Raw genomic sequence first — 13,706 nt, forward strand, 5'->3', positions numbered from 1 at the left:
TGTTCCCCCCACCAAGTGCTACCTCAGCACCTGCAGCTCTAACGGAGCCAGGGGAGGATTCAGTGGGTCCCTGTGGGACCACCAGTCACAGGCTTCCCTCAGGAAAAGAAACCCTCTGGAAACTAGGAGAATTTCAGACCCAGCTGCAAACAGAACTGAAGTCTCTTGCTCCAGCCTCTGAGTACTGCGAATAACTGCCGGATTTTGACTCTGCGCCAAACTTTTAATAAAGAAAATTCATCCACAGATGTTCCACCATCAGCCAATACATTCGGTTATTGGAATCCGGGAGATTTAATGGCAGCCTGGTTATTTTATTTGCTCTCTGGGTAGAACCGTTTTTCTTGGGTATATAACATCCTGGAGGAATATTTTCCCTAGCAAATACTCACCCGGAGACAGCAAATCCATTCTGGACCTGTCAGGTCATTATTTTGTCTTCTGGTGACTCATAGAACAGGTATTTGAACGCTTGTTTTTTACTATGTCATTAAGGGGAGATTACAAAGAAATCAGCCCGTAATCACAGCCTGTGATTACAGAATAGTTCCCACCTGATTGTGCTTGGACAGGTTTCTGTCTCGTCAGGGGTAAAGTCATTGGCCTGCTAGACTGAATTATGGCTTGATGGAAATTCAGGGCTTTTCTCTGAATATCCACTCCTGTGTCTTGCAGGGGGGCATTTTGGGTGCCACCGCGCTCTGAGACAATTTGTAAACAGGAAAGTATGAACGTGCCTCCAGCCCTGAAAGTTCTCAATGCAAGTGCATTACACGGTGGTGTGTGAGCGCTGCCTTCCTGCCAGGGAGCCTGTCGTTATGGATTACGCAGTTCTGCCCCACTCCCTCCCAAATGTCAGGCTTTTTTTGTCTTGGGTGTGGAAATTCACCTATTTTGGATATCCCCAAATCCCCCTCAAAGAACATACCATGTCAGGTGCAAGAGACTCATAGATGCTGGACGCAGGGGCTGGTGAGAGCCGGGGAATGGGAGCACGGAGGCCCGGAGGAATGCAGGGCCAAGGAGGAATGCTCCCCAGAGGCGAGAAGGAGTCATTCCCAAAATGATGGCCCCTGAGCTGGCCCCTGGTGGAGGCAGAGAGCAGGGACAGCCGGGCGCACAGGGCGGGCAGGGCAGGTGAGAGGCTTGGAGGCAGGTGGGGCCTGGGGGAGCAGATGGGAAGTGGCCAGCCTGACCAGGAGAGGTGTGTGCAGGGCAGAAACAGGCACTGAACCCCTGCTGGGGGGTTCTAGGCAGCTTGGGACTGGGGCATCACTGGCCCACCCAACCCACTGTAGAAACGTGGCCCTGGCGGCTGGGAGGAAGGGACCTGGGGCAGACTTCGACCCCACGAGCGACTCATGGCCATGGGGACTGGGAGCCGGGCTCTGCACCTCTCCGCAGACGCTAGCATCTCCTTCCCTTCCCACCCAGTGGGTTAGGGCTTGCCTGTGCCCTATTTGTCATCCCGTATTTTCCAAACTGTGGTCCACGACCAGGTAACAAGAGAGCTAGACATGGTCCCCAGATGTCCCCAGCTGCCTCCTTCTCTGACCGGCTGTTTCAGCCGCCCCAGCTTCTGTGCGGTTTCACCTTCTCAGACATCCTCGGATTCGGTTCCGCCAGGTACCAAGCACTACAGACATCAGCTTCCTCTAAGTGCCATCCACGATTCCACCTGGGAACCACCCAGCTGGCTGTCTTTCCAGGACGAATGATGGAAGTGCTGGAGGCTCATCCACTCACCGGTTTGAGCAGGTGCCACTGGGCCAGGCCCACAGGGTTGCCCGGCTTTTCCAATGCCCCGTATCACTGCCCTGCCATCCACGCTGCTGGGGGTGCCAGCTGCCCCCGAGCAGAGGGCAGGTGAGAGCAGGGTGGCTCCCAACCTCACACTGTAACTGGGGACCCAGATGAGCAGCCCTCTTCTGCCAAGTTAGTGCCAGGAACGTTGTGAGGGGGTTACTCTGACATTCTTCCTTTTCTCGCAGGAAGTGCCAGTACATTCTAGAAAGCCTCCAGACATTGAGTTGTGGCCTGTCCTGCAGAGACCTCAGGGCCTGCTGAGTGGGGCCCCACGAGGCTCCCAGGATTTAGCCCATGTGAAGCCCTGGGCCCCTCAGGGTTGCCAAGGGCTGCATGCACCTGGCCACAGTCTCCAAGGCCTGGGGAGATACAGGTCTACAGGTCCCAGGGAGGAATGTCACTCACCTCCAGGGCCTGCTGCAGCCCTAGATGAGTGAACTTTCCCTCAGCAGGGTCTCTACCCATCACGCCAGGGCTGTCTAAAGTGGGTGCCGCCCCAGGCCCCCTCCAGCGGTGTCTGTGGAGGGAAAGCAGGGTGGAGATGGGGTGTGGCTGGGGTCCCTGGTGCACAGTCCCAAGTTGGAGTAGTGCCCCAGAGTCACCTAAGGGGTGGGGGATAGATTCTAAGCTGCTCCTCCACGATGGGGAGATGGGAGGTTGGAGATCCAACAGGGACCTGCTGTACCCTCTTCCGAAAGAAAAGATTTATTTCCCTTTCCCTTTCTCAAAGAGCCACTCAAACCCGGGAATCCGTCTGCAAGGACCTGGAAGTCTCGGTCAGTTTTTAAAACTCTCAGAAATGACACGTGAAGCAAAAAGATCTCCTAATGTTTTTATTGTTCCTTAGATAACTGGATAGTACAAAGTTTTCCTTTGTTTTTTACTTAAAAAATGTACTTCCCGCACACTGTTGCCCGTATGACTTTACCGTCCCATCGGAAACCAGAGTTTCCCTAGGTGAGCCCTTCCTATCTGCGGTTACATGATTGAGCTAATTTAACAAGAAGAGAGAGTAATTCCTTTGATTATTATCAACATGAACTTGACTATGTCTCTATAAGGGTGAACACTGATTTTTTTTTTCTTTTTAGAAACAAAAACCATCCACTTATTAATCCAAACTACGGCATTGCATCTACAACAATCATTGCATAAACTGAACATACAAAGTTACCACCTCAAGGGAATAACAGAAGAACGCTGCACAATATCTACGGGGTACGCGAGTTCAAACAACGTGGGCACAGCAACTTCACTCTACACACTCTGACCATCGCTTCAGTATGTACTAGACACGGGTCCAGGAGCTACGTGGAGTCTCAGCACAGTTAATCTAAGAGACAGCAACACAGTCAAGAAACGGCACTGCGATGGGATGCGAGTTACACTAGCCTACGGCCGGGTGTGGCCCGGGGCTCCCCAAGAGCCCAGATGCCACATCCCTCAGAGCTGACCACGATCTAAGGAAATGTTCATGCCATCCTAACAGTGGGTTGTTCCCCGGTGAGAATTGGCCAACAGTCATTGCCTTGCCTCTTTAGTATGTTGTGTGACCAGAGAGGGACGAGGCGGGGAGGAAAACCGGGGCGCCGTGGGCTGCAGTTCCAGCTGCAAATACGGGAGTTTCTTCCGATGTCTGTGGCCCGCCGGCTGGAAAGGGACAAACACGGAGGTAATGCCATCCCTCGACGTCAGAATCCGCACTGCTGATGATTTTTCAAAATTGGTATTGTTAGTATCATTGGTATCTTTTTGGCAGCGGTTTCACAGGAGTTTCCTCTGGTGAGGACGTGGGCCCTTGGCTTCCAGGCGGAGGGAGCTACAACTCGTCGGAGCGGATGACGTGGAAGAGGGTCACGTTGTAGAGGATCTGGTGGCCATTGTTCCAGGCGTACAGGGCCCGGTCCTTGGGGTTGTAGTCCAGCATGGAGATGTGGGAGTATTTGTTCTGGAAGGGGATGTCGATGTACTCGTAGGTCGAGGCGTTGGTCTGGTAGGCGTAGTGGACCTTGGTGCCCCCCGAGTAGCCGTTGGTGACGTACAGCGTGCCGCAGATGATGAAGGCCTCCCCGGCGCTGCGCTTGGGGTAGCTCGTGTTCCAGGTCTGCAGGGTCTGCAGGGACACGGGGTCCAGCCTGCTGACCACGATGTTGCCGGCGTTCTGGTTGGTGGCGTACACAGCCCACAGCCCGCTCTCGTCCACCATGAGGTCGATGTCCGAGTGGCCGCCCCAGGCATAGTGGTACATGTTGTTGTAACCGGCATAGTCCAGGCTGCGGGTCTTGAGGATGGTCTCTGTCTTCAGGTCGAACCTGATGATGATGTGGCTCTGGAACTTGTTGAAGTAGATGGACCCGTTGTAGACCACCTGCCCCGTGCCCGACCAGGGGTGAGGGAGACGGTGGGAGGTGAAATTGTCCGTGTTCATGAAGTCAACCATGGACTTGTACTCGCGTACGAAGCGGTTGTTGTGATAGCCGTCCATGTACCACACCTGTGGAGAGAGCAGACCCAGTGGTGAGCAGTTTCAAAGACCCAGTGAGCACTTCCAAAGACCCAGCGAGCACTTCCAAAGACCCAGCGAGCACTTCCAAAGACCCAGCCAGCACTTCCAAAGACCCAGCCAGCACTTCCAAAGACCCAGCGAGTACTTCCAAAGACCCAGCGAGTACTTCCAAAGACCCAGTGAGTACTCCAAAGACCCAGCGAGTACTTCCAAAGACCCAGCGAGTACTTCCAAAGACCCAGCGAGTACTTCCAAAGACTCAGCGAGTACTTCCAAAGACTCAGCGAGTACTCCAAAGACCCAGCGAGGACTTCCAAAGACCCGGCGAGCACTTCCAAAGACCCGGCGAGTACTCCAAAGACCCAGCGAGCACTTCCAAAGACCCAGCCAGCACTTCCAAAGACCCAGCGAGTATTTCCAAAGACCCAGCGAGTACTTCCAAAGACCCAGTGAGTACTCCAAAGACCCAGCGAGTACTTCCAAAGACCCAGCGAGCACTTCCAAAGACCCAGCGAGTACTTCCAAAGACCCAGTGAGTACTCCAAAGACCCAGCGAGTACTCCAAAGACCCAGTGAGTAATCCAAAGACCCAGTGAGCCCTCTAAAGACCCAGCGAGTACTTCCAAAGTGGGGCGGAGCAGGCTCCTTGGGCGGGAAGCTGTTCCCCAACTTGGAATTTCCTGGTCCTCAGGAGAAGGAGCTGAAAGAGCCAGGAAACAGTAGTCACAACCAAAGGGTGTCGTGGCCTCCCTCCAAACCCAGAGAGCCAGGAAAGAGTAGTCACAACCAAAGGGTGCCACATCCTACCTCCAAACCCAGCACACTCCTCAAAAGGAGACATGGCTATTGTGCTATGAGAGAAAGGATGGCCCAGTTTGAAGAAAGGTTCTAGCAGGAAGGTGGGATGGGAACACACAGGCCCAGTCTGAAGAAAGAATCTAGCGGGAAGGAAGGGTGGGAGCACACAGGCGTATACATGCAGCCATTTGCCCCTAATCCTGCCCTCTGCTTGCTTGGGATGACACCAGGTTGTGGGACAGCAGCTGCACCTATCTATTCACTGCCATACCCCCAGCCAGGGGCCTGGTCCATAGTGGGGGTCATACACACGTGTGCAAGAAAGGAGCTCCTTCAATGCAGAACCCAGAGCTGAAGGGGGCCTTCGAAGGGGCATAGCTGCCTGGCCTAGCTGAGGTCAAATGCTCACAGCCCCTGTCTGCAGTGAGGACCGGCTCTCAAGGTCACCAGGAAGGACCAGCTCCCATATCCCAATGAGACACCACGCTTGAGGCCTCTCCTCCCACCAGGTCATCACTGCAGCACGGATTGAGTCATCCCGTCTGCAGGGCAGAACGTCATTAATTTGGCATTTGGGATGCTGTGAGTGTAATCACTCATTGTCACCCCTAATCCAGGGAAAGTGCCTCTCTGAGAAGAATATGGGCTTTGAAGAAGGCTCTGGTTGTCAAAATCAACCAAGATAGCAAACCTAGTAATGGCCCAAGTCTGGGGTCACAGAGGAGGAGATTTCTGACGATCGCTTAAATGCAAGTTGACTTGAGAATTGTCTGGACTTTGTGCAAAATGCTTTAGTCATTTTCAACCAATGTGGGAGCAAATTAGAAAGCAACGCAGCCAGGCAGAGGGAGCCTGGCAGGCTGGTGCCGCTCTGCATGCATCTGTCTGGCAATGAGACAGCTGCTTTATCCATCGAGGGCTCTGGAGCTGCAGGAGACTAAGGATGAGGGAGCTTTCAGACTTGGCATCACACATGCGCTAGAAATTAAAAAAAAATTATAACCTTCTTCTCAAGACATCCATTCAGATACTTACAGGCAGATGCGCTTTTTGTTTTTAATGAGATTTTTTTTTTTTTTCAGCTGGGCCTCATTTGAGGCTATTATCCTTAGCCCTCCCACAGACCAAACCCCAATGATGTGGGTCACAGATTAGAACCGGGAGGGGTACTGGAGGGAACGGGGCCGTGCACTGAAACCTCCTTAATGACACTGCCAAAATTCTGCCCTCTTGCCCCCTTTTTGCTTGGCTATCTCCTCAGACACGGAGCTCACTGCTTCTTAAACGCACATCTAATACCATTCCTCCCCCAGCCCTCTCCTGATCTGCCTGGAGGGGAACCACCCCTGCCATCACGGCACAGAACACCTTTGACTGTGTTCACACATCGCCCCCACAAACGAGCCCTAGATCGCAGGGATGCAGGGTGACTCACCCCTGTACCCCGGGTCCAGAGCCTCCTTCCCATGGGCAGAACGGGGAGACAACAGCATTAAGTTGCTAAGGATTTTGAAATCACCTTCTCTTTCAGGACACCGGCAAATCGGACACAGGACACAGCACTCTGAAGATGTAATTGGGGGCGGGAGGGAGAACCGGCACATGGTGCTCGGGCCCTGGGTGGGGTTCAGGGGAGGCTGCTCCGAGCGTTTGCCAGTTTCTGTGGGGTAAAAACTCCTCCGAGGCTGAGATCCAGTTACCAATGGGAAGGCTCCCATGCAAAGGGAGGCACACGGACCCCCAAAGGCCTTGGGATAAGGAGACCCGTGCTTCACAGTAGGCCCTCTCCTCCGAGTTCCTTCCCTCGACCTTCTCATCTGAAAGGCCTTTTTCTTCCCCTTTCTCCAAGTCCCAAGGCTCAGATCAAATCCCATCAAGCCTGGGAGCTTCCTCTCTGGGGAGGCGGCCCCAACTACGGTGCCGACTTTTAGGGAGATTGAGCACTTACGCCTCCGGGCAGGACCTATCATTCTCTCCAAAAAGACCCAAGGGCACCCAGCAAAAGGCCAAGAGCGGAACCAGGCTGCCTGGATGCCTGGTCACTTGTGTGCCCTTACTCAGGGCGCTCACTGCGCCGGATGCTGGCGTCATCTCTTGCCTTCAATGATCACATGAGCTCGTGCACCCATGGTGCCGTGATCGCCCCATTTTTAGACTAGAAAGTGGAGGCCAGGGAGGTTTGGTGACTTTCCAGTGGTCAGGGCCTGGAGGGGACTCCAAACCCTGAGCTTGAAACCACCAGTCTGGCCAGGGGTGATCTGCCCTGGGGGCACTGGCCATGCCCAGAAACAGTTTGGATTGTCTTGACTGGGAAGGGGGGAGAGTGTTGCTGGCATCTAGGGGCAGAGGCCAGGGGTGCTGCCCCCCGCAACGAGGCATGATCCGGTCCCAGATGTCAGGGGGTGAGGCTGAAAAGCCCCAGCTGTGACGCGCTGCTGTCCACGCCATGAACCTGCCAGGTAAACGGCCCATTTCCCTCTGTCCACTTATCCTTTCTGCCCCCAGGGGAACCTGGAGGGCAAACCCTCTGTCCCCACATCACCCACCAGGCCTGACCTCAGGCAAGCAATCCGTCCCTGTGCTGGGGAAGTGGGGCCTGGCCAGGAGAGGGTTCGGCCGGCCTCCTCCCTCTTCCTGTGGATGCAACCTGGATGTGGACATGGGTTTGACACAGGCCTGAAGCTGCAGACCTGAGTGGTGAATGTGTAGGGAGGTGAAGATGGCACCCCGGCTGAAGATTTCAGTGGCTCCCACAATACAGGGTATTTCTTTTCTAGCAGGGCTGAATTACAAAGAAGTACATTCACCCTTGACCTTTCGTGGCCCTGGCGGTCTTGAGGAAAGGTTCTGTGTGTGTCCAGCTCCAGCAGGAAAATTGTCCCAAATAGGGTGGACACACTTGCAGGGAGAAGCTGTTCCTGCCTGGCCTCATCCTTCCTGCCATAGAGCGGGGGTGGGTGAGGGGCTTGGATGACATCAGCCCTGGGGACGATACTGTGCTATGTGCAAAGAGGGCTGTTCCCCATGCACACGGGAATAATCCGTGTCCGGGGCCTGCTTCCCGCCGCCTCATTCATCAGTGGGGCTGGCAGCTCTCTCCTGGCCGCTGTAGCTCTGGTGTGGCCTGTGTGAACCTTCTAGAATGCCAGTCCAGCCTGTCCCTTACCCAATCCCCTATATTGGAGTCTGATCCCAGACTCCAAACTCTGCTGCCCAGCCAGCCCCTTCCTTCCTCCCCAGGTTGCCCGGTCACGTCCTTGAGTCCCAGAGCTTCCATCTCTTGCCTCTGTGCCTGCAGGAGCCACCCTTCCGCCCCGTCCCCATCCCTGCCCCAGCCCACACTCATCCCCTCAGGAGGTATTTCCTCAGGAGGTATTTCCTCAACCCCTGTACCCCCAGGCAGGCAAGTGTCCACTCTTGTAGCGGACTGAATAGTGGCCCCCAGAAGATAGGTCCACATCCTGGGACCTGCAAATGGGACTTTATTTAGGAAAAAGGTCTTTGCAGATAGGATTAAGAATCTCGTCTGGGCATGGGAGCTCACATGTGTAATCCCAGCATTTTGGGAGGCTGAGGCGGGCAGATCACAAGGTTAGGAGTTCAAGACCTGGCCAACACAGTGAAACCTTGTCTCTACTAAAAATACAAAAATTAGCCAGACATGGTGGCATGTGCCTATAATCCCAGCTACTCGGGAGGCTAAGGCAGGAGAATCGCTTGATCCCGGGATGCGGAGGTTGCGGCGAGCCGAGATCGCACCACTGCACTCCAGCCTGGGCAACAGAGCTAGACTGTCTCAAAAAAAGAAAATCTCAAGATGAGCTCAACCTGGATGAAGCTGGGCCCTAAATCCAGTGACAAGTGTCCTTATAAGAGACAGAGGAGGGGACACAGACACAGATGCAGGGACGAGGCCACGTGAAGATGGAGGCAGAGACTGGAGTGATGCAGCCATAGCCAAGAACACTTGGAGTCACCAGAAGAGGCAGGAGCGTCCTCCCCTGTCGTCTTTAGAGCACAGCCCTGCAGGCGCCCTGGTCTGGGGCTTCCAGCCTCCGGCACTGGGTGGCAGTGAACCCCTGTGGTGCCCCCCAGGCTGTGGGAGCTCCTGCAGTAGCCACAGGACACCTCTTGGGCTTCTACACCCGTGTGCTGGGGCATCGGGCATGTGTCCCCCACCTGACTGTGAGCCCGGAGGGGAGGTCTCGCCGCCTCACTGTGACCCAGCACCCCCACCCAGCTCAGGGCACAACGTGGGTCCGCCAGAGCTTTCTGACCTCCCAGGCACTGCTTTGTGGATCCCACAGAGTGAGGGGTGTGCACGTGGCTGGACTCCTGTTAATGCAGCACCAAGAATCGCCTCCACCACCAGCCACCGCCAGTCTCCAGTGAGACCCGGGGAGTTTCCACCCCTCTCTGTGCCTCAGTTCCCTGTGCTGTAAAACAGGTCCTGTGAGGACCTGCCACCTGCAGTGGTTCAGTAAATGCCAGCGATCATCATTTCTGGGTCCTTAGCCTAGGACTCGAGTGTCCTTGGTGGTTCTGGGTAGGCTAGACACGGCCCTCAGAGCCTGCTAGAGCTCACCAGGCCCAGGCACCACCCAAAGGAAGAAGGTTGGAGGAACACCTGTGGGGACGTGGCGGTAGGGCCAGCCCATCTGAAAACCGAAACCACAGGAGGCTTGGCCTCTGGACTAGCCCAGGATGCAGCAAGACAGGCCGTGACACCCATCCCTCCACAGAATCACAGAGGCTTAGAGACCCCGTTCCCAAATCCCCAATTCAGAGAGGCCCAGAGGGAAGGAAGGCCTCTCTCAGGGTCACATGGCCAGCTGTGCCGGCTGCCACCTGCTCTGTGCATTAGGAAGCGTGCACGCTGGTCTGCATCTTGCACACAGCACATCCAAAGCCTGCCCTGACCTCCACACGGCTTGCTTCCACCTATGTTCCCAAGGCTGCCCTCCCCCACCCCACAAAGCGGCTTCCATCTATGAAGGAGACAGCGGCTCCCTGGACGTCCTGCTCATCCCTGGACGTCCCCAGCAATGTCCTTTTCCCTCCGGCACGGCCTCTGCAGGTGGGCCTCTCCTCATCCCTCTTCCTTCTCCCCCTCAGGGGCCTTGTCCCAATCTCATCTGGCAGCTCCACGTGGTGGCCCCTGTCTGTGCCCTGCAGAAGCCAAGCCCTCCTGCCGCCGTCCTCCCAGGAACAGCACGGCGTCCACACGAGCCCTTGCTGCTGAGGTCTCCCGGTGTCAAGGCATCCACAGTGGCCCAGGAGACACCTGTCCAAGAGCGGCCCTGCACAGACGGGGTGGACGGGTCACCCTCTGGCTGGGAGAGAAATGCCTGAGAGCAGGTGTGCAGGGCTGGCTGGTCATCCTGCCCCGGGTCTTGGCTACACAGAGCCCCAAGGCTGGGCCCCAAGCTCAACCCAGGGGCACCATTCATCTCCTATTTTCCAGGTGCTGGAGACACAAGCCCTGTCCTCCCAAAGCTTCTGACCTGATGAGGGGCCACGGCTGCATGTAGAAGTCCTCCTGCTGGAAGAATCTTGGGGTTTCCCAGGCATAGGAAGGGGAGACCAGAGAGAACATTCTGGGAGCAGAAAGCCAGTGCAGCCTGGAGGGAACAGGGACCTTAGACAGCAGAGACCAGACACTCCTCTGCAGGTGCCTCTCCCAACTGACAGCCCCGCAGGGCGGGTGGTCCCCGGTGCTGTCTGTCCATGGAGCCCTCTTGGTGAATCAGCGGCCGGCGCGTGTCCCTCCCTGACCTAACTGCTCTTCGTTCATAGCTGGATGGGCTGCTGTGTGCTATGGGCTAAAACCAGGTATATTAGAGCCACTGGTGCTGCCGCCACCGCGTGTGCTGAGAGCCCCTGTGCAGGTCTGCCCTTTCTGATCATGACGCCGAGGAACAGAAGGTTCAGAATGTCCTGGCCAGGCACGGTGGCTCACACCTGTAATCCCAGCACTTTGGGAGGCCGAGGTAGATGGATCACGAGGTCAGGAGATGGAGATCATCCTGGCCAACATGGTGAAACCCTGTCTCTACTAAAACACACACACACACACACACACACAAATTAGCCGGGCATGGTGGCGCACACCTGTAATCCCAGCTACTCGGGAGGCTGAGGCAGGGGAATTGCTTGAACTCGGGAGGCGGAGGTTGCAGTGAGCTGAGATTGCACCATTGCACTCCAGTCTGATGACAGAGCAAGACTCCATCTCAAAAAAAAAAAAAAAAAAAAAGAACGTCCCAAAGATCACAGATGCAGACTCCAGTGTGGAGCCGCCCTGAACCTCTGTGCCCAGCTGTGAACCCCGCCATCCACAGGGACCCCACACAGGAGCTCACTGGTGACATCTGATGTCCCCAACGGCTCTGCAACACACCCGCCCTCAGCACAGGCAGGAAACGTCAGATTCCCAGCCCCAAGATGTAGGAAGAGCAGGGGATCAGGGCGGGACTCAGGCCTCCTGAGGATCGTGGGGGTCTCTGCACACTGATCATCCTTCTCTAGTTCAACGGACCACATGCTACAGTCCCCGAGAACCTGTGGCCAGACGCTGAGCAAGGCCACCGCTGGAGCACAGCCTCCCTCTAATTCCACCACACAGGCTGAAAGGCCCCAAGTTCCTGCCCAAATCCCCTCCCCAAACCCTGAGGGTTTCTTTGCGGGGGGGGGGGAAAGACAAAATAAAGCAAGGGGTCGGTACCTCCTTCTCCAACACACAATGCATTTGTAAATACCGTGCTTTCAGGGGACCAGGCTTCCCCGAAACCAAGGCCCAGCACAGCTTCCCGTGTAAGAAAAACTGGATGTCTGAACCTCTGGACCGCATTTCGGCTGCGTGTGGTGCAGTTTACTGAGAACGCGGGATTCTCCTAATTGTGCCAATTACTTTCATCAGCTTCCCAGCGAAGAGGGCCTCTCGGTTCAGGGTAGAGCTGGACGATGGGCACGGACCTGGCACCGCCGCCCCAAACGCCTCTGATGCAACCCCGGGGAGGTGGGAAGAGGGTGCTATCTAGAGGCCTTTGGCGTAGGGACTTGGGCCCGCGCGGCACTTCCCTTTGGTGTGGCGAGCCTCTGTCACGTGTCCTCCCGACAGAATTGCTAACGTCAAGGAGCCTGGACTGCTGGAAAAGACGCTCTCGAGGGGTCCGTCGCTGAATGGGTGGTGGGAAAGAGGTGAGGATTCTGGCAGTTTCTGCCGGAGGCTCCACTGGGGGAGTGAAGGCTGAAGGGGAACAATGATTCTCGGTTCTGGGAATGTCCATTCTCACACTGAGAAGTGGTTTGAAGGGACGCTGATGTTTACGGCACCACTGGCGGTGGGCTGACCACTGCCTGCACCCACACGGTTTTATGCATTTCGGGTATTTCCACCTTCTGGAAAAAAAGATCCCGTAGGATCCTTATAAAATATCTAGATGGCCTTGACGCCGTTTAGATGATGGGAAAGCACTTTGACACACTAAGCTAAGCTTGCTACTGTTTGTAAAATGACAGTGTTTTCCTAACGATATCACCCCTTTGAACATGAATTTCCTGGGGTGTTGGGAGTAGCACTGGCCCTCTTTTTGGTGTCTGGTGTCTGCTGATGATGTGAGCTGACCTGAGACTCTTATAGGTAGCGGGTCAGAAAGGAGGAGGCAGATATCAGGCTCTGGAAGGCAGCCCGTGGTCAGAGCAGGCCAGGAGCCTCGGAGGTGGGGAAGGGGTCCCAGAACTCATGTGGTCTCCCTGTGGGCGGGAACACAGCCTGGCAGGGCATTCATGCATCAGGTTGAGAGCTGGTCACCCTCCACACAGCCCTTCCCTCCTCCAACACTGAGGCAATGGGACAGGTGGGAAGGAAAGGGGGCGCTGTGGGGCCCGGTGCCCTGGGAAGTGCAGGGGTGGCTCCCTGCTGAGAAGCACTGAGGGGTTCTCAGTGCTCAGCACAGGCTGGGCACACAGACGGCGCTTAATAAATGAACCGAGAAGGCCTGATGCAAAGGCGTCCCAAGCTAACTTTGTTCTGACAGCTTAGCAAGACCCTGCAAGCTGGCTCAGGACCGTCCCTCCCGTGGTCACATGAACGCGGAGATTCTGCAGGTCCCCCTGAGCCGGGTTCTCTACTAGGCAGTCCCGTTGCACTTCTCCCCTCTGCCCTTGGCCACACCTGTCTTACAATGCCCTCCATGGGAGCCTGCACTGAAGCCAACATCGATTTTGTTTCCTTTCTTTTGGAGGGAGTTATTGGTCTCCTGTGTGTGTGATCAAAACTGAATGGGAGATTGGAAAAGATCAAAATAAACAAACCACGGCTGGCCTAGATCAATGGCAGGACCTGGGGACATGTCACTTAGCACGCCGGGAGTTGGAGGCTGCACTGAGCATATGGCTTGGAGTGACTGCGGTTGACCGTGCTCTGAGCAGGCCCCCAGTGGCTCCTCTGCCAGCCCCAGCACCCATCTCCCCCACTCCCCTGCCAGGGATCCCCTCCTCCTGCGGACTTTCTCCCCACACTCTACTTGCCACCAGAGCCTCTTTTCCTGGAGGGCGATCCAGTCATCAAGCAGAAAATAGATGCCTAATGATC

General features: G+C 55.7%; 1 protein-coding gene across 1 annotated transcript in view; it reads right to left on the bottom strand.

The window, feature by feature from the left end:
• Positions 1-2,624: 2,624 nt before the first annotated feature.
• The window catches only part of OLFM1 (olfactomedin 1), a 35,206-nt gene continuing 24,124 nt past the window's right edge, over positions 2,625-13,706 (bottom strand). Inside the window, exon 6 of the mRNA XM_003911115.4 lies at positions 2,625-4,300. Coding sequence (XP_003911164.3) covers positions 3,626-4,300 — 675 coding nt within the window. The 3' untranslated portion in view covers positions 2,625-3,625. The remainder of the gene's footprint in view (positions 4,301-13,706) is intronic.

This window comes from Papio anubis, chromosome 13, assembly GCF_008728515.1.
Source record: "Papio anubis isolate 15944 chromosome 13, Panubis1.0, whole genome shotgun sequence".
Classification (NCBI taxonomy): Eukaryota; Metazoa; Chordata; class Mammalia; order Primates; family Cercopithecidae; genus Papio; species Papio anubis.